This window comes from Salmo trutta, chromosome 12, assembly GCF_901001165.1.
Source record: "Salmo trutta chromosome 12, fSalTru1.1, whole genome shotgun sequence".
Taxonomy (NCBI): domain Eukaryota; kingdom Metazoa; phylum Chordata; class Actinopteri; order Salmoniformes; family Salmonidae; genus Salmo; species Salmo trutta.
Window position 1 is genome coordinate 62,396,980 of NC_042968.1, and position 27,346 is coordinate 62,424,325.

At 42.5% G+C, this 27,346-nt stretch overlaps 1 protein-coding gene across 6 annotated transcripts in view; it reads right to left on the reverse strand.

Annotated features, from left to right (window-relative positions):
* pisd (phosphatidylserine decarboxylase) overlaps window positions 1-27,346 on the reverse strand; it is a 57,540-nt gene that overhangs the window by 11,456 nt on the left and 18,738 nt on the right. The window contains exons 1-2 of one of the 6 annotated variants that reach the window (XM_029769073.1): window positions 21,022-21,140; window positions 3,371-3,536 (exon numbers count right to left, since the gene is read on the reverse strand). The exons of 2 other annotated variants lie outside the window; for them this stretch is intronic. In XM_029769073.1, coding sequence (XP_029624933.1) covers window positions 3,371-3,484 — 114 coding nt within the window. In that variant the 5' untranslated portion in view covers window positions 3,485-3,536; window positions 21,022-21,140. Of the gene's footprint in view, window positions 1-3,370; window positions 3,537-9,022; window positions 9,558-21,021; window positions 21,141-27,346 lie in introns of those variants that run through there. 3 more of the 6 variants (XM_029769069.1, XM_029769071.1, XM_029769072.1) reach the window with 3 other exon arrangements.

A 27,346-nucleotide genomic window follows, 5' to 3' on the forward strand; every position in this document is an offset into this window, starting at 1 on the left:
GCCCTCACTGCTGCTCAATCATCCTATTTTTCCAACTTAATTGAGGAGAATAAGAACAATCCAAAATGTATTTTTGATACTGTCACAAAGCTAACTAAAAAGCAGCAGGATGGCTTTCACTTCAGCAGTGACAAATTCATGAACTTCTTTGACGAAAAGATCATGCTCATTAGAAAGCACATTACAGACTATTTAAATCTGCGTATTTCTCCAAAGCTCAGTTGTCCTGAATCTACACAACACTGACTGAACCTAGCACATGTTTTACTTTTAAACTGACAAAAACAGATGCTAGTTCCAGGTCCCAAGAAACAAAGAGATCTTCTGTTGGATCTGGCAATTAATCTTGATGGTTGTACAGTCATCTCAAATAAAACTGAAGGACCTCGAAGTTACTCTGGACCCTTATCTCTCTTTTGACGAACACATCAAGAATAGTTTAAGGACAACTATTTTCCATTTTCATAACATTGCAAAAATCAGAAACTTTGTCCAAAAATGATACATTTTTCTGCATCTATGCTTTTGTCAGTTCTAGATTAGACTACTGCAACGCTCTACTTTCCGGCTACCCAGATACAGCACTAAATTAACTTCAGTTAGTGCTAAACACAGCTGCTAGAATCTTGACAAGAACCCCATTAAATGTGATCATATTACTCCAGTGCTAGCCTCCCTGCACTGGCTTCCTGTTAAGGCTAGTGCTGATTTCAAGGTATTACTGCTAACCTACAAAGCATTACATGGACTTGCTCCTACCCATCTTTCCAATTTGGTCCTGTAGTACATAACTACATGTACGCTATGGTCACAAGACGCAGGCCTCCTTACTGTCCCTAGAATTTCTAAGCAAACAGCTGGAGGCAGGGCTTTCTCCTATAGAGCTCCATTTTTATGGAATGGTCTGCCTATCCATGTGAAAGACGCAGACTCTGTCTCGACCTTTAAGCCTTTATTGAAGACTCATCTCTTCAGTAGGGCCTATGATTGAGTGTAGTCTGGCCCAGGGGTGTGAAGGTGAACGGAAAGGCACCAGAGCAACGAACCGCCCTTGTCGCCTCTGCCTGGCCGGTTCCCCTCTCTCCACTGTGATTCTCTGCCTCTAACCCTATTACGGGGGCTGAGTCACTGGCTTACTGGTGCCCTTCCATGCCGTCCCTAGGAGGGGTGCGTCACTTGAGTGGGTTGAGTCACTGACGTGAACTTCCTGTCCGTGTTGGCATCCCCCTCGGGTTCGTGCCGCAGGGGAGGTCTTCGTGGGCTATACTCAGCCTTGTCTCAGGGTATTAGGTTGGTGGTTGAAGATATCCCTCTGGTGGTGTGGGGGCTGTGCCTTGGCAAAGTGGGTGGGGTTATATCCTGCCTGTTTGGCCCTGTCCAGGGGTATCGTTGGACAGGGACACTGTCTCCCGACCCCTCCTGTCTCAGCCTATTTATGCTGCAATAGCTTGTGTGTCGGGGGGCTAGGGTCAGTCTGTTATATCTAGAGTATTTCTCATGACTTATCCTGTGAATTTAAGTATGCGCCCTGTCACTCTCATTCCTCCCTCTCAGAGGACCTGAGCCCTAGGACCACACCTCAGGACTACCTGGCCTGATGACTCCTTGCTGTCCCCAGTCCACCTGGTCATGCTGCTGCACCAGTTTCAACTGTTCTGCCTGCGGCTATGGAACCCTCACCTGCTCACTGGACGTGCTACCTTGTCCTGTACCTGCTGTTTTGGACTCTCTCTCTACCGCACCTGCTGTCTAACTCTGAATGATCGGCTATGAAAAGCCAACTGACATTTATACCTGAGGTGCTGACCTGTTGCACCCTCTACAACCACGGTGATTACTATTATCTGACCCTGCTGGTCATCTATGAATGTTTGAACATCTTGGCCATGTTCTGTTATAATCTCCACCCGGCACAGGCAGAAAAGGACTGGCCACCCCTCAGAGCCTGGTTCCTCTAGGTTTCTTCCTAGGTTCTAGCCTTTCTAGGAAGTTTTTCCTAACCATCGTGCTTCTACATCTGCATTGCTTGCTGTTTGGGGTTTTAGGCTGGGTTTCTGTACAGCGCTTCGTGACATCGGCTGATGTATAAAGGGCTTTATAAATAAATTATTATTGAATTCTAATTTGTTAACTGTGCACTTTAGGGATCGCCCGCCTAGGGATCTTCCCCACCCCTTATCCCTGCCGAACAGCTGAAGCCCTTAATGATATTGTATCTGAAATCCAACACGGCTACGAACGGACCGCCGGCACAAAAAAATGCATTGGAATAGCCATTTCTTTACATGGCCTCAGATGCGAGGTCAGGGTGACAAATGTAGAAATCAGATTTAAAATACACCTGCAATAGAATATAAGTTTAACAGGTAGGTAGGAGGATTGAGGGTCTCAAAAAGCCATTTGACCCCAGGATTAAAAACCTTAAAGCTGATCAGAGTTCAGACTTTAAAACAGAGAAAGTGGAGAAATACTGGAGCTTATTTTGGAGCTCAACATTGCCGATAGAAATATAATGTATAGATCAAAACTGACAAACCGATTAAATGTGCACAATGGAGAGAAGCATGTCTGTTCTACAACATTTCAATGCAAATTGTCTGGAACTTTGCGCACCCTCCTGAATTTAAGCCAAACCGGTGCTGCATGCTGAGTCTGGACCCACACACATAACTCATAGGCAGTAAGGTCCTGTAGCTCCAGAGATGATCACAAAACTGCAGGAAATGGATCAGCTGAGGAGATGGGTGGCAGACAAGTTCTATCTCCATGATTAAGTATCCACTTTGATTAATAGGCCAAGGGAGGCGGAATAGGTCAACATTTCATTAATAACATTAAATGCTTATTGGCTGATGGTAAGGGAGAAACAGCATCCATTGAAACTTAGGCCACTCACTCGCCCCTTTGCTGCGACAGAGTGAGCGAGCACAGCAGGAGAAGAAAACAAAGCATTCCTCCCGTTATTGTGTGGATCACACAAAGGGCCTTTGATAGGCGTTACGATAGAGCCTGGGCTGAGATCAGAGCACTGCAGGTCCATATGGGTCCGGCCATCTGTGACGGGGGAGGGGGCTCACCTCACACATCAGTGGCTCTCTAACAGAGCACTTCTAGCCAAGACGCAGGGGAAACAAACTGTTTGGTGGGAACTGTAATGACCATAGGGGTTATTCGAGTGGATTTAAAGCGCCTTTTCAAGTGTTCCAGCTGCAATTGACTTTGTATGGGAGGAACTGGTATCCTACTCAACTAGTATTATAGGACTTGGTACCTCTGGATGCTGAGATTGACATTCATTCATTCTCTCACACACAAACAGAGAGAGAGAGAGAAAAACGCTATTGTAGCTCGTTATTAGGGAAGTACTCACCCTGCTTGTTGGTCTCCAGCCAACCTTGACCAGGGGCTTGAGTGCGCCGAAGGTCAGGAAGTAGTAGAGGAAGCTGAGCGGCCATGAGCGCAGCCGCAAGACGGGCCGGGACATGCAGTTCAACTGGCCAAGACGACGCCGCAAGGCCAACTGAGGGAACTGCAACCTGTGCAACCATACAAAGCCCTGGGTTGGCACAGATATGGCAGTGTACACACAGAGTCTCCGACTCACAAACACAGGCAGGACAGAGACTCACATTCGCAGACACCCACAGATATCTCTCACCCACGCACACCCACAAAGCACGTGAAAAATGACAATGCACACGCGTGTCCACGCAAAGACGTGGGTAAATACACGTATAACGGGAACTAAATGACACAACAAAGCACAAACAGAAATAGCTGACAGATGATGCTCTCTTACATTATACTGTTCAAACACAGCACATACCTATCAGGGAAATAGGCTACTGAGCCATCACACGTTCTGACTGCACAAGCTCCCAGAATCTCCCCAACCACGCAGCTCTTCAACAGTATCTCATCTAAACCCCCACGTGGTTAGTTTCCTAAAAATTAATATTTCATGCAGAATCCACTCTACTCTTCAGGCTGCTTTTAGTCAAGTCAACTGTCTCGCCTTAAAATATCCTCATTTCTAACTCCCATCCATCCAGATCTCTCAATATGCCATGTTAAAAAATGCATCACTTTACTCGCTTAGCCTTAGGCGATAAACGCAGAGAGGGATTTTAATGACAAACTCGGTGCTCGAAGTGTGGGTGGTAAACACACAGCTAAAAATGCATAGAAAACAGCATATCCACCCAACAGTCAAATCCATAATCTGTCCATGACTATGCCTGGCCGCACTGCATAGGTCTATTAAAATAGGCTTCAGTGATGCTTGTGTTGTCCTGACTCTGTACAATAGGAACAACTAGGGCAGCAGTGCTGCGGTGGATTGGACTCTAAGGGGGAGACCAATGTTATCTCAACAAGGGACATCCAACACACAAATGTACAACACCAAAGGCGTTTATATGGGATATGGGGGGGGTATAGCTAGTTCTCAGCCAAGTGACACATGGAGGTGCTGCAGCCTTAGCTCTACAAAGTCCAGATTTGTGAAAAGAAAATGAACGAGTGAAAGAGTCCAGATTTGAGAGAAGAGGTGGTATAACGCAGGCTAGCTGTATAGCCTCTGTGGGGCTATCTATAGACCTAAAGAAGACCTGTCCACTCTAATCAGGATAAGGGCAAAGCGTGAGGCTATGCATGGTTTAGCCACTGACACCCTAACGGACAGCCGTCAGTCAGCAGCACCTTATCGCCACAATCACTGGCATACACACAGATGCTGCCAGCTAGAGAGGACCTGTAGGCCAACAACCCTAATGACAACAAGGGAGTAGGGCTGGAAACAGTTGACCCCCGATGATCTCTCACGCATGCACACAATCCAGAGACACCGATATTACGCACACTGACATGAGAGAAAAAAGGGGAGTAGTGACTGGCGTACAGTAGGTTACATAGGTCATCTCCCGTGGCGTCTATATTAATCCCTGTGTTATTATAGACCCGTTTGGCCTCTGCGTTGAATCAGATCAATTGAATGGTACTTCACAGGCTTGTGTTGATGCCCCCTTTTGTGAAACTGCTGCCAGTGCCGAGTGATCGTGTCCCAGCACAGCCGTACAGACACAACACTGCCCATATTGTTCATCTGAATACACATCTGAGGATGGCCTATAGATCCGGAGCAGCGTGCTGCACACCCCACCACCACATTTTACTGTGTCATTTCTCAAGGGTTTGATGACCACAGCACGGCAGTCGTGAAAGAAAAGGCTATCATTAAACACATCTGAATGATCCACAGCGATTTAAGATCGCCCCATTCTGGAAATCTGGAATGAAATTCCCATCTCTGATTACTTTGGCTCCACGGTAGCTGGGTACGAGATTACTTCGACTGAGGCACACTCCTGTATGGTGCCTAGTTTACTGGAGATAGCGACTGCTCTCCTCATAGTCACTGCTGGCTGGCTGGCCTAGTTTGGACTGCAGAGCGTTAGACTGGGCCACTCATCCTCTAAGCTCTAAAAACAGGAAAGCAACGTTTACTACAGAGCCTGGCCGGGTACACAGCCTATAATTAGATTCCAGCTAATGGCGCTAATATAGATTTAGGGCAATTCCACGATAACGGAATTGTGCTGAGACTCAGATCTCACTTTAAAAGCCAGCAAAACAAATACCATTGATTTAAAAAAAGGTTTAACAAAACCATACAACTCTGCACAAAGACTACTTTTAACAATTTATACAACATTTTACAAAAACATAAAAAAATAAATAAAAAAATAACTCTGCAGATGCAAAGTTGGGTACCTTTTAAATTATATTTTTTTTTAAAGTCCACGGTTTCCAATAACTGCTCCAAATTAACATTCAAAAGATAAAATGAAGAATGGGGTGCCAGCTATGACATGACACATTGAATTTAATGAACTACAGTAAGTGAAGTGGATTTACACCCGGTAACGGAATTGCTTCATGGTTCCCTGATCTGTACTACACAGAAACGCGTAATTATGGATATGAATGTAACTCTTTATAGAGATGTATACTAAATAGGTACAAAAAGGTTGAAATATGCAATATCCATTGCATATTTCAATATTATTCTACACACTGGCTCTTATTTTAATGAGCCCCCCCCCAAACAAGACAACATTTGAACCAACCTATATGTTTCACAAGTTAAACATCAAAGTACAGCAGAGTATAGTTCAGTACAACTCTAGTGTGCTCTACTGAACTTTACAATACTGTTTAACTCTACGCTGCTTTTCTTTACGGAACTCTTTCTTTACTGTGTTGTACTGTCAAAACGTGTGAACCAAACTGTGGTGTGACTATGATTTTCCATCGCAGCCAATTCAATTGCAGAATTTCCGTTACTGTTTTTTCTGAAATTCTTTGAAGATTTGGTAACGGAATTTAGAGGTCACTTAATTCATCAACAAAATTGATATCAGTAAAAACACTAAGTCATTGATAGACCTTCCTTCACTTGTTACTTCTGTAAACGTTCATTATCCTCCCCACATGAGGAAGAGAAATGGGAAAATATCTTAAAGACACACTATATACACAAATGTATGTGGACACCCCTTAAAATTTGTGGATTCAGCTACTTCAGCCACAACCGTTGCTGACAAGTGTAAAAATCGAGCACACCGCCATGCAATCTCCATAAAGAAACATTGTCAGTAGAACGGCCTCACTGAAGAGCTCACTGACATTAAAACGTGGCACCGTCATAGGATGGCACCTTTCTAACTAGTCAGTTCTGACCCGGTCAACTGTAACTGCTGTTATTGTGAAGTGGAAATGTCTAGGAGTTACAACGGCTCAGCAACGAGGTGGTAGACCACACAAGTTCACAGAACGGGGCCGCCGAGTGCTGAAGCATGTGGAAATAGTCTGTCCTCGTTTGCAAGACACTACCGAATTCCAAACTGCCTCTGGAAGCACTGTTCGAACGGTTCGTCGGGAGCTTCATGAAATGGGTTTCCATGGCCGAGCAAAAGCCTAAGATCACCATGCGCAATGCCAAGTGTCGGCTGGAGTGCTGTAAAGCTCGCCACCATTGGACTCGAACAGCGGAAACACGTTCTCTGGAGTGATGAATCACGCTTCACCATCTGGCTGTCAGACTGACAAATCTGGGTTTGGCGGATGCCAGGTGAACGCTAACTGCCCGAATGAATAGTGCCAACTGTAAAGTTAAGGTGTAGGAGGAATAATGGTCTGGGGCTGTTTTTCACAGTTCGAGTTAGACCCCTTAGTTCCAGTGAAGGGAAATCTTAATGCTACAGAATAGAATGACATTCTGGACAATTCTGTGCGTCCAACTTTGTGGCAACAGTTTGGGGAAGGCCTCTGTTTCAGCATGACAATGCCCCTGTGAACAAAGTGAGGACAAAAATAGAAATGGTTTGTCGAGATCGGTGTGGAAGGACTAGACTGGCCTGCACAAAGCCCTTACCTCAATCCCATTGAACACCTTTGGGATGAATTGGAACGCCGACTGTGAGCCAGGCCTAATTGTCCAACGTCAGTGCCCAACCTCACTAATGCTCGTGGCTGAATGGAAGCAAGTCCCCGCAGCAACGTTCCAACATCTAGTGGAAAGCCTTCCCAGCAGAGTGAAGGCTGTTCTAGCAGCAAAGGGGGGACCAACTACATATTAATGCCCATGGAACGAGATGTTCGACGAGCAGGTGTCCACATACTTTTGGTCATGTAGTGTATGTGGGTTTTTAGGTAATGGAATTTCAAGGCACTAGGACATGTTTCTTAAACTTACCGAAGGGAGAAAGATTACTCCTAAACGTGTTGATATTAATTGGCAGGGGTCTTTACTTCAAAATGATGTATTTCTAATACCTTAAGACTTTTTAGTAGATGTTTTTTAAAGACCACTTTTCCATCTGTTTGACCAGAAATCTAAGCTTTTACTTATTCCTAATATTTATATGATGGAAAATGGTAAAAGAAAAAAGAAAAGAAAATCTATCATTTCTCAAAAAAGCTTAAATTTGACACCTAATCCGAGATGCTCCTATGAACTTTACGTTGGTCCTTTTACATGGAAATCACCCTGAAAGTCATTCATTTGATGTAATTGAATCTCAATTCTCTTACAAGTCAACCAGTGCAGTATCATTTAAATATTATTTACCGTAGCCTGTCATGCACCTTGGTTTCAGCAATCGCAAAGTATTGCTAAATATCCCAGCCAACCACATAAACGCAACAAAAGTAACAAAAAGCCAACACGTAAAGAATACACTTCTGTAATTGTTTTATTTCCCGGCTATCCAGTCTCCCTCGGCCACAAAACGCAGGCTCCAACAGCACCCCCCCCCTCTTCAATGCAGGCACATATTAGCCAATCACTGGCTGCATAGCATTCTCTCTCTCCTGCCTCGCTCTATCTACATAAACAGAGTCTCTCAGCCGCCACACAGATCTTTAAAACTCCATCTATCCCTCACTTATTTCAGGCCCACTTCCGAGGTTGGCTGGGTAAGGCTAGCTAACTGGCTGCATAGGGCTGGCCTTGGCCTGGCCCAGATACATTGTTCCTCCTTAGACTGGCCTGCCTGGATGGGGCTTAAGGGCATTACGCTGCAATTAGGCCAAACAGAGGCTTTGTGCTGCCTGGGACAGAGAGAGAGAGAGAGAAAGACAGGGCTTTGGGAGAGCGGGCCGACTGTGGCCACTCAATATTCAGCCCCTCGGCTCACGGTTGTCCCTCTCCTCATGTAGCAGCTCAACACGCGACGTGCACACAACCCCCCCACTCACAAACCATAACTGCTCGAGCTTCAATCTCACAGCAGAACATTACATTAATCATCCCCTCTATGCTCGCTCTGGTCATCCCTCATTTGCCTTTAATCCATCTCTCACATACTGTAAACAATCACTTTATAGGCTGAAAAGCATTCGTTCTCCCTCCGCGTCAGTCCTGTCTTTGTCATGTCATGTCTAACAAGCATGTTATACACATGCTAAGGCATCCTGTGGTCATTCATCTCTTGTTCTCACTCTCATTCTCTCAGCATACCTGAATCGGTTCCTGTGGCTGAGTGCTTGGGCCCCGTGGCCTGAGACGTTGCCGCCGTTGCTTCCCCCCTGCTCTCCGGCAGCTCCTGTGGAGCTGATCGTCCGGAGCCGGCGCACATCAACCCTAACTCTGTGGAGATTGTAGCAAGACGGAGGGCTGTGCAAAGACCTGCAGCATCTCACCATTTCCTTGAGCTCTGCGCTGCCGCCCGCTGAAGGCTCCTGTTCTGACACATTATCACTGAAGGCGTGGGGGGGATTACAGACGCTTCTCTCTTGCGCTCACTGGGGCTTTCGCTCTCGCTCGGTGTGCGCACTTCTGTTCTCTTGCTGGATCTCGTTCTCTCGCTCTGCTACTGTCAAGCCCAGCCCCTTCTCTGGTAGGACGGATGTGACGTGGTGGAGGGTAATCCGTTCGCTCCTCTTCTCTCTCAGGGATCCAAGGGCCTCTGGAAGTGATTTTGTACTAGAGAATGGGAATCTTCTGGGTGGGCTGACTGTTTCACGGCTGACCTGAGAGGAACTGCAGGAGACTGGTGACGGTGGGAGATAGGAGGAGGACTGGTCTGTCTGGGGGAGGGGCAACTTGATGATAGGAGGGAAATGCGACAAGTTTGGTTTGTGATTCCTATGGTTGTTGATGTAAAGAATATTTTCTATTAATATTTTCTATGGTTGAGAGGGATGAGGCAAAAGAGATGGCAAATAGGTCTGGCTGTACAACCGATTGGCAAACGTACTGCAAATTCAGAAATCATGTGACTAAACTGAATTTAAAAAAAGTAGTAACTACACAAGACAGATACATGACGAAGAATGATAGTAAAAAGATTGGGAGCACCTTACAAAAAAAACGTCTATCAACAATGACAAGCCACTTGGATGGAAAATTTATGAGAATATTAGCAGACAATATTGCCACATCTTCAATTTAAGCCTACTGGAAAGTGTGCGTCCTCAGGCCTGGTAGGAAGCAAAAGTCACTCCCCTACCTAAGGATAGTAAAGTCCCCTTCACTGGTTCAAATAGCAGACCAATCAGCCTGTTACCAACCCTTAGTAAAGTTTTGGGGAAAAAATTGTGTTTGACCAGATACAATGCTATTTTACAGTAAACAAACAGACTTTCAGAACGCTTATTGGGAAGGACATTCAACAAGCACAGCACTTACACAAATTACTGATGACTGGCTGAGAGAAATTGATAAGATTGTGGTGGCTGTTTAGTTAGACTTCAGTGTGGCTTTTGACATTATTGATCATAGTTTGCTGCTGGAAAAACTTGTGTTATGGCTTTACACCCCCTGCTATATTGTGGATAAAGAGTTACCTGCCTAACAGAACACAGAGGTTGTTCTTTAATGGAAGCCTCTCCAACAAAATCCAGGTAGAATCAAAAATTCCCCAGTGCAGCTGTCTAGGCCCTTTACTTTTTTCAATCTTCACCAATGACGTGCCACTGGCTTTGAGTAAAGCCAGTGTGTCTACGTACGCGGATGACTCAACACTTCAGTTGCTGTGGTAGCTGACATGACTAACACTTAGAGCTGCAGTTAGTTTCAGAATGTGTGGCAAGAAATAAAATGAGTCCTAAATATTTCAAAAACAAAAATGTGTATTTGGGACAAATCATTCACTAAACCCTAAACTTCAACTAAATCTTGTAATGAATAATGTGGAAATTGAGCAAGTTGAGGAGACTAAACTGCTTGAAGTAACCCTGGATTGTAAACTGTCATGGTCAAAACTGTAGCTAGGATGGGGAGAAGTCTGTCCATAATAAAGTGTTACTCTAACTTCTTAACATTACTATCAACAAGGCAGGTCCTACAGGCTCTAGTCTTGTCGCACCTGGACTACTGTTCAGGCGTGTGGTCAGGTGCCACAGAGAGACTTAGGAAAATTGCAATTGGCTCAGAACATGTTGAATGCACCGAGCTGTCTGTTTGAACTTCTGGCACACAGACACCCATACATACCCCACAAGACATGCCACCAGAGGTCTCTTCACAGTCCCCAAGTCCAGAACAGACTATGGAAGGAGCACAGCACTACATAGAGCCATGACCACATGGAACTCTGTTCCACATCAAGTAAATCAAAAAGAATTCCACCTTATGGAACAGTGGGGAATGTGAAGCAACACACAGGCACAGACATGCATAAAAACACTAACACGATAACATGCGCACTATACACACACACTAGTACACATGGATTTTGTGTTGTGATTTTGTGGTAGTAGATTAGGGGCCTGAGGGTACACAGTGTGTTGTGAAATCTGTTATACAATTTTAAAACCATTACAATACATTCATAACTGCCTTAATTTTGCTGGACCCCAGGAAGAGTAGCTGCAGCCTTGGCAGCAGCTAATGGGTTCCATAATAGATACAAATAATCCCATCAGCTATAGTGTTCACGGACCCTGTTATAGACTCCTGGCAGCTCCCCTATACTGCTGATCTGTATCGTTTTGTATTACAGTATCTTTTTGGCATTCATAAGCATGCCATACCTTGTTTTTCTCCTTAGGTTTTGGCTTGATTTAGGGAGCCTGGAGTCCACTGCTTCCTACCTTATCCTATCCTACCATCAGCTCTGCAAAGCTCAGTGTGTGTGTGGGGGGGGGTTAATCTATTCACTATCTGCTGTTTTGTCAGTTAATCATTTCAGAAAGGTAAGCGTCATCATTACACATTGTTGCCTGACTGGTCATTTTTTAAGTAAGATTTTAAAAGGCTACTCAAGATGCAGTTCCAGTGTTTCCCCTATATTCCTATATATAGCCCACCTCTGCTGCAAAAGACATGTAATTTAAAAGAAACAGTACCAGTCAAAAGTTGACAGCTACTCATTCAAGGGTTTCTTTATTTACTATTTTCTACATTGTAGAATAAGTGAAGACATCAAAACTATGAAATAACACATAAGGAATCATGTAGTAAAAAAAAAAAAAAAAAGTGTTATATCAAATTCTATTTTACATTATTCAAAGTAGCCACCCTTTGCCTTGACAGATTTGCACACTCTTGGCATTCTCTCAACCAGCTTCAAGAGTTAGTCACCTGGAATGCATTTCAAATAACAGGTGTGCCTTGTTAAAAGTTAATTTGTGGAATTTCTTTCCTTAATGCGTTTGAGCCAATCAGTTGTGTATACAGAAGATAGCCATATGTTAAAATACCATATTATGGCAAGAGCAGCTCAAATAAGCAAAGAGAATGACAGTCCATCATTACTATAAGACATGAAGGTCAGTCAATGCTGAACATTTCAAGAACTTTTCAAGTTTCTTCAAGTGCAGTCGCAAAAACCATCAAGCGCTATGGTGAAACTGGCTCTCATGAGAACCGCCACAGGAAAGGAAGACCGAGAGTTCCCTCTGCTGCAGAGGATAAGTTCATTAGAGTTACCAGCCTCAATGCTGGTGACATTGTCAGTGATTTATTTAGAATTCAATGCACACTTAACCAGCATGGCTACCACAGTATTCTGCAGCGATACGCCATGCCATTTGGTTTGCGCTTAGTGAGACTATAATTTGTTTTTCAACAGGACAATGACTCAACATACCTCCAGGCTGTGTAAGGGCAATTTGACCAAGGATGAGAGTAACGGAGCGCTGCATCAGATGACCTTGCCTCCTCAATCACCGGACCTCAACCCAATTGAGATGGTTTGGGATGAGTTGGACTTTTAGCGTGAAGGAAAAGCAGCCAACAAGTGCTCAGCATATGTGGGAACTCCTTCAAGAATGCTAGAAACGCATTTCTCATGAAGCTGGTTGAGGTGTGCAAAGCTGTCAAGGAAAAGGGCAGATACGTGGAAGAATCTTTAATATAAAATATATTTTGATTTGTTTAACCTGTTGGGGCTAGGGGGCAGTATTTACACGGCCGGATAAAAAAACGTACCCGATTTAATCTGGTTACTAATCCTACCCAGTAACTAGAATATGCATATACTTATTATATATGGATAGAAAACACCCTAAAGTTTCTAAAACTGTTTGAATGGTGTCTGTGTATAACAGAACTCATTTGGCAGGCAAAAACCTGAGATTCCTTTACAGGAAGTGGCCTGTCTGAGCATTTATTTGCTTTCTTTGACATCTCTTCCAAAAACGGAGGATCTCTGCTGTTACGTGACACTTCCCACGTCTCCAATGGGCTCTCAGAGCCCGGGAAAAACCTGAATGACGTAATTCAAAGCCCTGGCTGAAACACACGAGCGCTTTTGCTAAGTGGTCTATCAGCAGACAAAAGGCTTAGGCGCATGCACTGCCCGCCCATTGCCTTTCTGTTTTTCCCTCTATTTACAGACAGGCAGATTCCCGGTCGGAATATTATCGCTTTTCTACGAGATAAATTGCATAAAAATTGATTTGAACCTTTTGGGGATAGGGGGCAGTATTGAGAATTTTGGAAAAAATATGTTCCCATTTTTAACTGCCTCCTACACCAACTCAGAAGCTAGAATATGCATATTATTGTTCAGGTTTGGATAGAAAACACTCTGAATTTTCTAAAACTGTTTGAATGGTGTCTGTGAGTATAACAGAACTCCTATGGCAGGCAAAAACCTGACAAGGTTTCAAGCAGGAAGTACCCTGTCTGACAAGGAGTCGTGCGTCTTGCATCTTTTTATTGAAAAGTAAGGATCTTAGCTGTAACGTGACAATTCCCAGGGCTCCAATAGGCTCTCAGAGCCCGGGAAATAACTGAAGGTTTACGAGGGAGCCTCAGGCTGAAACACATTATCACCTTTTGTAAGTGGCTGCTCAGAGGACCTTTGAATGAGGCGCGTGCACGATTCGCTCCTGAGGAGAAATTTTATTCGGCTGTTTAGGCTCAATGCATATTCCCGGTCGGAATATTATCACTTATCTACGAGATAAATGGCATAAAAATTGGTTTTAAACAGCGGTTGACATGCTTCGAAGTACGGTAATGGAATATTTAGACATTTTTGACACGCCAATGCGCCATGCGCGACACCGTGATGAAGCATTCTGATAGTGTCTAGAACTCACGAACAAAACGTCGCTGTTTGGATATAACGATGGATTATTTGGGACCAAACCAACATTTGTTATTGAAGTAGAAGTCCTGGCAGTGTATTCTGACGAAGAACAAGCAAGGTAAGAACATTTTTCTTATAGGAAATGTGATTTTGGTGGAGGCTGACCTGGGTGGGTATCTAAATAGCTAGCCCTGTGATGCCGGGCTATGTACTTAGATTATTGCAAAATGTGCTTCATCCGAAAAGCTATTTTAAAATCGGACATATCGAGTGCATAGAGGAGTAATGTATCTATAATTCTTAAAATAATTGTTATGCTTTATGTTAACGTTTATCGTGAGTAATTTAGCAAACTGTTAGTAAATTCCCCGGAAGTTTGCGGGGGTTATGCTTTTTCTGAACGTCACATGCTAATGTAAAAAGCTGTTTTTTGATATAAATATGAACTTGATTGAACAGACATGCATGTATTGTATAACACAATGTCCTAGGTGTGTCATCTGATGAAGATCATAAAAGGTTAGTGCTGCATTTAGCTGTGGTTTGGGTTTATGTGACATGATATGCTAGCTTGAAAAATGGGTGTCTGATTTTTTCTGGCTGGGCACTCTGCTGACATAATCTAATGTTTTGCTTTCGTTGTAAAGCCTTTTTGAAATCGGACAGTGGGGTTAGATTAACGAGATTCTTGTCTTTAAATAGCTGTAAAATAGTCATATGTTTGAGAAATTGAAGTAATAGTATTTCTAACGATTCAAAAATCGCGCCACTGGATTTCAGTGGCTGTTACGTAGGTGGGACGAGTTCGTCCCACATGCGCCAGAGAGGTTAAACAGCGGTTGACATGCTTCGAAGTACGGTAATGGAATATTTACAAATTTTTTGTCACGTTATGCGCCATGCGCACGACCGTTATTTACCATTCTGATAGTGTCTAGAACTCAAGAACAAAACGTCGCTGATGGAACATAACGATGGATTATTTGGGACCAAACCTACATTTGTTATTGAAGTAGAAGTCCTGGGAGTGCATTCTGACGAAGAACAGGAAAGGTAAGACCATTTTTCTTATAGGAAATATGATTTTGGTGAAGGCTAAACTTGCCGCGTGTCTAAATAGCTAGCCCGTGATGGCTGGGCTATGTACTTAGAATATTGCAAAATGTGCTTCATCCGAAAAGCTATTTTAAAATCGGACATATTGAGTGCATAGAGGAGTTCTGTATCTATAATTCTTAAAATAATTGTTATGCTTTTTGTGAACGTTTATCGTGAGTAATTTAGTAAATTGTTAGTAAATTCCCCGGAAGTTTGCGGGGGGTATGCTTTTTCTGAACGTCACATGCTAATGTAAAAAGCTGTTTTTTGATATAAATATGAACTTGATTAAACAGACATGCATGTATTGTATAACATAATGTCCTAGGTGTGTCATCTGATGAAGATCATCAAAGGTTAGCGCTGCATTTAGCTGTGATTTGGGTTTTTGTGACATTATATGCTAGCTTGAAAAATGGGTGTCTGATTATTTCTGGCTGGGTACTCTGCTGACATAATCTAATGTTTTGCTTTCGTTGTAAAGCCTTTTTGAAATCGGACAGTGTGGTTAGATTAACGAGAGTCTTGTCTTTAAATAGCTGTAAAATAGTCATATGTTTGAGAAATTGAAGTAATATCATTTCAAAGGTTTTGAAAATCGCGCCACAGGATTCAACTGGCTGTTACGTAGGTGGGACGATTTGGTGCCACCTAGCCCAGAGAGGTTAACACTTTTTTGGTTACTACATGATTCCATAGGTGCTATTTCATAGTTGAGGTCTTCACTATTATTCTACAATGTAGAAAAATCCTTGAATATGTGTTCAAACTTTTGACTGGTACTGTGTGTTTTTCAACCACTCCACACATATATTGTTAACAAACTATAGTTTTGGAAAGTTGGTTAGGACATCTACTTTGTGCATGACAAGTAATTTTTCCAACAATTGTTTACAGAGATTATGTCACTGCATCACAATTCCAGTGGGTGAGAAGTTTACATACATTGAGTTCACTGCCTTTAACCTCTATTGGGTAGGGGTAAGTATTTTGACGTCCAGATGAAAAGCGTGCCTGTAGTAAACTGCCTGCTACTCAGGCCCAGAAGGTAGGATATGCATATTATAGTAGATTTGGATAGAAAACACTCAGAAGTTTCTAAAACTGTTTGAATGATGTCTGTGAGTATAAACAGAACTCATATGGCAAGCAAAAACCTGAGAAAGAAATCCAACCAGGAAGTGTGGAAATCTGAGGTTTGTAGTTTTTCAAGTGATTCCCTATCCAATATACAGTGTCTGTGGGGTCATTTTGCACTTTTTAAGGCTTCCACTAGATGTCAACAGTCTTTAGAATGTTGTTTCATGCCTCTACTGTGAATGGGGAGAGAATAAGAGGTCTTGGAATCAGATACTGAGAAAATGACATGAGCACAGTGGCGCACACTCCCGTGAGAGTTAGCGGTGTTCCTTTTCCTTTTTGAAGACAAAGGAATCGTCCGGTTGGAATATTATGGAAGATTTATGATAAAAACATCCTAAAGATTGATTCTATATATCGTTTTACATGTTTCTACGAACTGTAATATAACTTTTTGGACTTTTCATCTGAACTTAACTGCGCGAGCACAGTGCATTTGGGTTACTCGACTGAACGAACAAAAAGGAGGTATTTGGACATAAATATGGACTTTATCAAAACAAATGAACATTTATTGTGGAAATGGGATACCTGGGAGTGCATTCCGATGAAGATCATCGAAGGTAAGTGAATATTTATAATGGTATTTCTGACTCCACAAAATGGCGGGTTTGGTTTTGTGACTGAGCACTGTACTCAGATTATTGCAAAGTGTGCTTTCGCTGTAAAGCTTTTTTTTAAATCTGACACAGCGGTTGCATTAAGGAGAAGTGTATCTATAATTCTTTGAATAACAGTTGTATATTTTATCAACGTTTATGATGAGTATTTCTGTAAATTGATGTGCTCATTCACTGGAAGTTTTGGGAGGCAAAACATTTCTGAACATTACACGCCAATGTAAAATGGGTTTTTTGGATATAAATATGAACTTTATCGAGCATAACACATGTATTGTGTAACATGAAGTCCTATGAGTGCCATCTGATGAAGATCAAAGGTTAGTGATTCATTTTAGCTGTATTTCTGTTTTTTGTGACACCTCTCCTTGCTTGGAAAATGGCTGTGTGGTTTTTCTTGTCTAGGTGCTGTCCTAACATAATCTAATGCTATGCTTTCACCGTAAAGCCTTTTTGAAATCGGACAATGTGGTTGGATTAACGAGAAGACTATTATACACCATTTTAAAGATACTTGTATGTGTGAGAAATTTGAATTATGAGATTTGTTGTTGTTTTGAATTTGGCGCTCTGCTATTTCACTGGCTGTTGGCGAGGTGGGACGCTACCGTCCCACATACCCTAGAGAAGTTAACCTCTTACATCTAGACCTTCGCTAGCGGAACACCTGCTCCAATATCCAATGATGGGCGTGGCGCGAAATACAAACTCCTCTAAAATCCGAAAACTTCCATTTTTCAAACATATGACTATTTTACAGCATTTTAAAGACAAGACTCTCGTTAATCTAACCACACTGTCCGATTTCAAAAAGGCTTTACAGCGAAAACAAAACATTAGATTATGTCAGCAGAGTACCCAGCCAGAAATAATCAGACACCCATTTTTCAAGCTAGCATATAATGTCACAAAAAACAAAACCACAGCTAAATGCAGCACTAACCTTTGATGATCTTCATCAGATGACAACCCTAGGACATTATGTTATACAATGCATGCATGTTTTGTTCAATCAAGTTCATATTTATATCAAAAACCAGCCTTTTTACATTAGCATGTGACGTTCAGAACTAGCATACCCCCCGCAAACATCCGGTGAATTTACTAAGTTACTCACGATAAACGTTCACAAAAAACATAACAATTATTTTAAGAATTATAGATACAGAACTCCTCTATGCACTCGATATGTCCGATTTTAAAATAGCTTTTCGGTGAAAGCACATTTTGCAATATTCTCAGTAGATAGCCCAGCCATCACGGCTAGCCATTTAGACACCGACCAAGTTTAGCCCTGACCAAACTCCGATTTACTATTGGAAAAGTTTGATTACCTTTGGTGTTCTTCGTCAGAATGCACTCCCAGGACTGCTACTTCAATAACAAATGTTGGTTTGGTTCAAAATACTCCATTGTTATATCCAAATAGCGGCGTTTTGTTCCTGCGTTCAAGAAACTATCCGAAGGGTAAATAAGGGTCACGATCATGGCACATTTCGTGACAAAAGATTTCTAAATATTCCATTACCGTACTTCGAAGCATGTCAACCGCTGTTTAAAATCAATTTTCATGCCACTTTTCTCGTAAAAAAGCGATAATATTCCGACCGGGAAACCGTGTATACGTACAAAAAGAGAGAAAATAAAAGCATGCTATCCCCTCGTGCACGAGCCTGAGTCTCATAGTACTTTTACTGGCCACTATCCAAACGCGCTAATGTTTTTCAGCCAGAGCCTGCAAAGCCACGATTCAGCTTTTTGCCGCCTTCTGAGATCCCATGGGAGCCGTAGGAAGTGTCACGTAACAGCAGAGATCCACTGTAATGGATAGAGATAATCAAGAAGGGCAAGAAATGGTCAAACAGGGTACTTCCTGTACAGAATCTTCTCATGTTCTGGCCTGCCAAATGAGTTCTGTTATACTCACAGACACCATTCAAACAGTTTTAGAAACTTTGGAGTGTTTTCTATCCAAAGCTAATAATTATATGCATATTCTAGTTTCTGGGCAGGAGTAATAATCAGATTAAATCGGGTACGTTTTTTATCCGGACGTGAAAATACTGCCCCCTATCCATAACAGGTTAAACAACTTGGAAAATTCCAGAAAATTATGTCATGGCTTTAGAAGCTTCTGATAGGCTAATTGACATCATTTGAGTCAATTGGAGGTGTACCTGTGGATGTATTTCAAGGCCTACCTTCAAATTCAGTGCCTCTGCTTGACATGGAAACCCCCCCCCCCCCCCCCCCCCCAAATAAGTCAGCCAAGACCTCAGGATTTTTTTTAGACCTCCACAAGTCTGGTTCATCCTTAGGAGCAATTTCCAAATGCCTGAAGGGACCACGTTTATCTGTACAAACAATAGTACCCAAGTATAAACAACATGGGACCATGCAGCCGTCATACCGCTCAGGAAGGAGACGCGTTCTGTCTCCTAGAGATGAACGTACTTGTGCGAAAAGTGCAAATCAATCCCAGAACAGCAGCAAAAGGACCTTGTGAAGATGCTGGAAGAAACGGGTACAAAAGTATCTACAGCCACAGTAAAACAAGTCCTATATCGACATAACCTGAAAGGCCGCTCAGCAAGGAAGAAGCCACTGCTCCAAAACCACCATAAAAAAGCCAAACTACGGTTTGCAAATGCACATGGGGACAAAGATAATATTTTTTGGAGAAATGTCCTCTGGTCTGATGAAACAAAAATAGAACTGTTTGGCCATAATGACCATCGTTATGTTTGGAGGAAAAAGGGTGAGGCTTGCAACACAAAGAACACCATCCCAACCGTGAAGCACGGGGGTGGCAGCATCATGTTATGGGGGTGCTTTGCTGCAGGAGGGACTGGTGCACTTCACAAAATAGATGGCAACATGAGGAAAATTGTGTGGATATATTGAAGCAACATCAAGACATCAGTCAGCAAGTTAAAGCTTGGTCGCAAATGGGTCTTCCAAATGGTCAATGACCCAAAGCATACTTTCAAAGTTGTGGCAAAATGGCTTAAGGACAACAAAGTCAAGGTATTGGCGTGGCCATCACAAAGCCCTGACCTCAATCCTATGGAAAATGTGTGGGCAGAACTAAAAAAGCATGTGCGTGCAAGGAGGCCTACAAACCTGACTCAATTACACCAGATCTGTCAGGAGGAACGGGCCAAAATTCCCCCAACGTATTGTGGGAAGCTTGTGGAAGGCTACCCGAAACATTTGACACATGTTAAACAATTTAAAAAGGCAATGCTACCAAACACTAATTGAGTGTATGTAAACTTCTGACCCACTGGAAACGTGATGAAAGAAATAAAAGCCGAAATAAAATCAGTACTATTATTCTGATATTTCACATTCTAAAAATAAAGTGGTGATCCAAACTGACCTAAGACAGGGAATTTTTACTAGGATTAAATGTCAGGAATTGTGAAAAGTTTGAATGCATTTGGCTAAGGTGTATGTAAACTTCCGACTTCAACTGTGTGTGTGTGTGTGTGTGTGTGTGTGTGTGTGTGTGTGTGTGTGTGTGTGTGTGTGTGTGTGTGTGTGTATTCTTCCAAGACACGCTTTTAAATGGATAGTCATTGGCTCAATGACTGGATGTCTATGGGAACAGCTAGCATGTCATTATACTAAAGCTAGTAGCCGCACACTATAGGCCTACTATACTCCCAACAGTGTGCAACTATTTTCTTAATATTGTTTATCCAGCAGTCTGATGTTGGACTTTAGGGGTGAGTTCCTACTCTATTAGTCTCTCAACCAACCTGTCTTGACCAAACAGGAAGGCGGTCCCTAAAAGCCGCAAAAAGCAGGAAACAGGACCCACTTCCTTATCTGAAACACTGATGCTACAGACTACGTATCCTGTGAGATGACTCATCTAAACAGTTACCGTAAAGACATAGGAACTGTCCAAATAAAACTTCAGTACAGATTGTTTATCCCTAAATTCACTTAGGTTTTTGACCACTTTACTGTAACAGTTCCATATTAAAACTCTTCGGTTTAACTAGAATACATTGAACAATTTCCATAAACAGTTACGCATTTCAGCTAATCCATTATACAAAATTCAAACAGTATTGAGCTTATTTTAAAAAAGAAACTCAGAACCTTACCTTCTCTTGGTGTTTTGTCTGAAATATGAATAAAACTGACAAAGGCAAAGTTAACTAGCACACAGTGAGAGACTTAACGGTGAAGGCTCTACTCTCACAACAAAGTGCTGCATGCTGGCTAGACAAGCCCTTTAAGAGACTAGAGGGTGGGTGGGCAGATATCACATTCAAAAGACTGTCATTGGTGGGTGATGTCATCAGAAAAAGTAGCCTGATGGTCCAAACACACAACTCTACTGTAGCTGTACAATATCTCATCATTCATCAAGTTTACAGCAGAGCTAAGTAAAAAGCTAGAATCCTTAATTGATACAATAAAGTGTTCTGCTATGGGTACAAGGACTGACCATCCATGATATCAAAGGTATAGTTTTAACCATGTTTTGAGACTAGTGTTTGTTAACATATGTCGTTTCCAAACATTGACCTAAAACAAGCTTATATTTTGAGTTCTGATGGGGTATGACAGTTGAACTAAGCTCATGAAGCATTTATAAGTTATATTCTTCTAGAATCAATGGGTATATCGCTAAATTTATAAGTTAAAAAAAATGTAGCAACTAAGGATTCTTTAACGATTTGGGGTGATGAACTGTATTCAACTAGGCCGACATGCATCCATGAGCAGAGATAGGCTAATTGTGGCGCTTTCTATTTAAATATTTGGTCATTTTATTTTGAGTAGTCTGGATTTTCCATCGGTAGAGGATTTACAGATACTACTAACAAACTACGACCATCTGTTGATAAGCAACTACTTGCTAAGGTTACGGTAAGGACTAATGTTAGGATAAGGGTTAGAGCTAGGGATGCACGATATAAACAGTGAAAATATCTGGAATCGGACAATATTAGCTAAAAATGCCAAAATCGGTAGCGGCCCAATGTCTAGTTTAACGCCGATGTGCCAAACCATTGTCAAAGCTGCCGTGCATACCTATATATGGTAGGTGCGTGACGTAATGACGCCACGTAAAATGTTGCGGTACACGTGCAACACAGCATTCCTAACCTAACCTGTTCTGCATGCCGTCCCTAGGAGGGGTGCGTCACTTGAGTGGGTTGAGTTACTAACGTGGTCTTCCTGTCTTGGTAGGCGCCCCCCTTGGGTTGTGCTGTGGCGGAGATCTTTGTGGGCTATACTCAGCCTTGTCTCAGGATGGTAAGTTGGTGGTTGGATATATCCCTCTAGTGGTGTGGGGGCTGTGCCTTGGCAAAGTGGGTGGGGTTATATCCTGCCTGTTTGGTCCTGTCCGGGGGTATCATCGGATGGGGCCACAGTGTCTCCTTACCCCTCCTGTCTCAGCCTCCAGTATTTATGCTGCAGTAGTTTGTGTCGGGGGGCTAGGCTCAGTCTTATATCTGGAGTATTTCTCCTGCCTTATCCGGTGTCCTGTGTGAATTTAAGTATGCTCTCTCTAATTCTCTACTACCTGGCATGATGACTCGTTGTCCCCAGTCCACCGGGCCGTGCTGCTGCTCCAGTTTCAACTGTTCTGCCTGCGGCTAAGGAACCCTGACCTGTTCACTGTGATTACTATTATTTGACCATGCTGGTCATTTAAGAACATTTGAACATCTTGGCCATGTTCTGTTATAATCTCCACCCGGCACAGCCAGAAGAGGACTGGCCAGCCCTCATAGCCTGGTTCCTCTCTAGGTTTCGGCCTTTCGAGGGAGTTTTTCCTAGCCACCGTGCTTCTACACCTGCATTGCTTGCTGTTTGGGGTTTTAGGCTGGGTTTCTGTACAGCACTTTGATATATCAGCTGATGTAAGAAGGGCTATATAAATTTGATTTGAATCGCGCAGTCAACAAGTCAAGCAGTCATTTGAAAGAGTAACATTTCAGCAAGACAACTCAACACCAAGATAATGGAATTCATTGCCCTTGACAATCAACCGTTCTGTCGTGGGTGATGTTGGCTTTCACCGACTGGTCGAGCACCGGTACACGTTGCCCTACCAGAGTTACACAGTAATAGCATCACTGCTATTAGCTTCACGACATACTATGAAACACTGTTTGGGTCTTTACGTGTCAAAAAAAGATGCATGTCAAATAACAGTTCTATTATAGAATGTTGTGTGTTCTGAATGTGCACGTGTAAGCCAAGCACCACCACTACAATCAGTAGCATGATCAAAGCTGTACAAAAACAGTCTACAAACAAGCAAACACCGGCCACGAACGATGTGTTTACAATACGGCCTTGGAAATAACTCTTTTGTTAGACCGCAACTTCTGGGGTAGCTAGCTTTAGCTTGGTACCTAGCTAGCACAATAGCCTGAAAACAATGACCAGTAGAAACGGCAGTCATTTCATTTTTCTTAGCTATGATTTAGGAATCCTTGTAAGTATTAGCTAGGTAGCCACTTGTTGTTCGCCTATTGAAATTGAACTTCAGTTCATGAAAATAAATAGCTAGCCAGCTACTTATAACAATAGCTTTGGGCAACCGGGTTAAGCAGCCAGCTAGCTTCATCTGGCTAGTGAGGCTCGACTGGACCGGGTTGTGAAGCTAGCCACAATAAGGATTAGGCACAATAGTGGAATTTGCAGTTGGCCTTCAAAATAAAAGTACCTATTTGAAAGCAATGAAGGTTACAAAAAAATGATGGAATCATGCCATATTTAGACTAGATAATGTTAAACACGGTTGGAATGTGAAGCAATGAAATGGGCTATCAGTCTACTCGGTGACACACACAGAACACAACTGAAGAGTTTACGCAAATATTAGCATTGTAGCCATTGCAGGACTGTGAAATCACCTCCCCAGCCAGCCTATTGGGTGTATTGACATTCATATCAGCTATCCCTTAGCCTTTCGAGCTATCACCAGTTTTGAACAACGCGACTCAGACCAGAGCATACCGGACCTATTTTCTCTCCATATCTACCGCAAGCTCTGGACATTTACACCTGGATCTTGCAGCTAGCTAGCTGCTATCTGAGTGACTATTGGGTAACGTTGGTCCCGGAGCTAGCATCAATTATTCCGGAGCTAGCCAGCTGAAGAGTTCCATCAGCCACTCCTGGGCTACAATCACCTATCCGGACCCGTTTATTGCCGATGCGGAGCCCCATCGGGCCTTCACGACTGGACTACCGACGTTATCTGCCCGAGGGAGTAATCCAACTGGCCCCTCCGTCGCGACATAACCTGAACGCCCATCTGCGGCCAGCTAATCGTTAGCTGTATTATCTGCTGCTATCTGAATAGGTCTATCGGCCAATTTTCTTGGGCCACTTTAACTATATTGCCAATTGGATTGGTCCCCTCTACCATACGGAACCCCACTAATCTACCGACGGAAACGCATGAGGTGGCTAAAAACAGACCATCTTCTGCCAACTTGCTACCCATGGCCCGGCTAGTTGTTTGAATCGCCGTGACCGTAACCAACCTCACTACTCACTGGACCCTTTTGATCACTTGGCTAAGCATGCCTCTCCTTAATGTCAATTTGCCTTGTCCATTGCTGTTCTGGTTAGTGTTTTTGTTCCGGACGTCCTAGACGACCAATTCTCATAGCTTTTAGCCGTACCCTTATCCTACTCCTCCTCCATTCCTCTGGCGATGTAGAGATGAATCCACGCCCTGCAGTGCCTAGCTCCACTCCTATTTCCCAGGCGCTCTCTTTTGATGACTTCTGTAACCGCAATAGCCTTGGTTTCATGCACGTTAATCTCTCTGGGCCAGTGGGACGCTTGCGTCGCACCTACTCAACAGCCAGTGTAATCCCGTGGCGCGATATTCAAATACCTTAGAAATGTTATTACTTCAATTTCTCAAACATATGACTATTTTACACAATTTTAAAGACAAGACTCTCGTTAATCTAACCACACTGTCCGATTTCAAAAAGGCTTTACAACGAAAGCAAAACATTAGATTATGTCAGCAGAGTACCCAGCCAGAAATAATCAGACACCCATTTTTCAAGCTAGCATATAATGTCACATAAACCCAAACCACAGCTAAATGCAGCACTAACCTTTGATGATCTTCATCAGATGACAATCCTAGGAGATTATGTTATACAATACATGCATGTTTTGTTCAATCAAGTTCATATTTATATCAAAAACCAGATTTTTACATTAGCATGTGACTAGCATGTGACTAGCATTCCCACCAAACACCTCCGGTGAATTTACTAAATTACTCACGATAAACGTTCACAAAAAACATTAATTATTTTAAGAATTATAGATACAGAACTCCTTTATGCACTCGCTATGTCCGATTTTAAAATAGCTTTTCGGTGAAAGCACATTTTGCAATATTCTGAGTAGATAGCCCGGCCATCACAGGCTAGCTATTTTGACACCCACCAAGTGTGGTACTCACCAAACTCCGATTTACTATTAGAGAAGTTTGATTACCTTTGCTGTTCTTCGTCAGAATGCACTCCCAGGACTTCTACTTCAATAACAAATGTTGGTTTGGTTCCAAATAATCCATAGTTATATCCAAATAGCGGCGTTTTGTTTGTGCGTTCAAGACACTATCCGAAGGGTAAAGAAGGATGACGCGCCCGACGCGTTTCGTGACAAAAAAATTCAAAATATTCCATTACCGTACTTCGAAGCATGTCAAACGGTGTTTAACCTGTTGGGGATAGGGGGCAGTATTTACACGGCCGGAAAAAAACGTACCCGATTTAATCTGGTTATTACTACTGCCCAGAAACTAGAATATGCATATAATTATTGGCTTTGTATAGAAAACACCCTAAAGTTTCTAAAACTGTTTGAATGGTGTCTGTGTATAACAGAACTCATTTGGCAGGCAAAAACCAGAGAAGATTCCAAACAGGAAGTACTCTCTCTGACCATTCCTTGGGCTTCTTGGCTCTGTTTATTGAACATTTAGGATCTTTGCTGTAACGTGACACTTCCTACGGCTCCCATAGGTTCTCAGAACCCGGGAAAAAGCTGAATGATGTAATTCCAGCCGCTGGCTGAAAAACTTTAGCGCGTTTGGATGGTGGTCGATGAGAGGGCCATCAGACTGAGGCTCGTGCACGAGGGGATCCCATGCTTTTACTTTCTCTCTCTTTGAACGTAAACACGCTTTCCCGGTCAGAATATTATCGCTTTTTTACGAGAAAAATGGCATAAAAATTGATTTTAAACAGCGGTTGACATGCTTCAAAGTACGGTAATGGAATATTTAGATTTTTTTGTCACGAAACGCGTCGGGCGCGTAACCCTTATTTACCCTTTCGGATAGTGTCTTGAACGCACTAACAAAACGGCGCTATTTGGATACAACTATGGATTATTTGGGACCAAACCAACATTTGTTATTGAAGTAGAAGTCCTGGGAGTGCATTCTGACGAAGAACAACAAAGGTAATAACATTTTTCTTATAGTAAATCTGACTTTGGTGAGTGCTAAACTTGCTGGGTGTCTAAATAGCTAGCCCTGTGATGCCAGGCTATCTACTTAGAATATTGAAAAATGTGCTTTCACCGAAAAGCTATTTTAAAATCGGACATGGCGAGTGCATATAGGAGTTCTGTATCTATAATTCTTAAAATAATTGTTATGTTTTTTTGTGAACGTTTATCGTGAGTAATTTTGTAAATTCACCGGAAGTGTTCGGTGGGAATGCTAGTCACATGCTAATGTAAAAAGCTGTTTTTTGATATAAATATGAACTTGATTGAACAGACATGCATGTATTGTATAACATAATGTCCTAGGAGTGTCATCTGATGAAGATCATCAAAGGTTAGTGCTGCATTTAGCTGTGGTTTGGGTTTATGTGACATATGCTAGCTTGAAAAATGGGTGTCTGATTATTTCTGGCTGGGTACTCTGCTGACATAATCTAATGTTTTGCTTTCGTTGTAAAGCCTTTTTGAAATCGGACAGTGTGGTTAGATTAACGAGAGTCTTGTCTTTAAAATGGTGTAAAATAGTCATATGTTTGAGAAATTGAAGTAATAATAGCATTTCTAAGGTATTTGAATAACGCGCCACGGGATTCCACTGGCTGTTGAGTAGAGGTTAAAATAAATTTATGCGATTTTTCTCGTAAAAAAGCGATAATATTCCGACCGGGAAACCCTGTTTTCGTTCAAAAAGAGAGAAAGTAAACATGGTGTCGGCTCGTGCACGTGCCTCCAGTCTCATTGTTCTTAGATCGACCACTTACAAAATGCGCTACTGTTTTTCAGCCATGGCCTGCAAAGCCACCATTCATCGTTCTGGCGCCTTCTGAGAGCCTATGGGAGCGTTAGAAAATGTCACGTCATGCCATAGATCCCCTGTTTTGGTTAGAGATGATCAAGAAGGCCAAGAAAAAG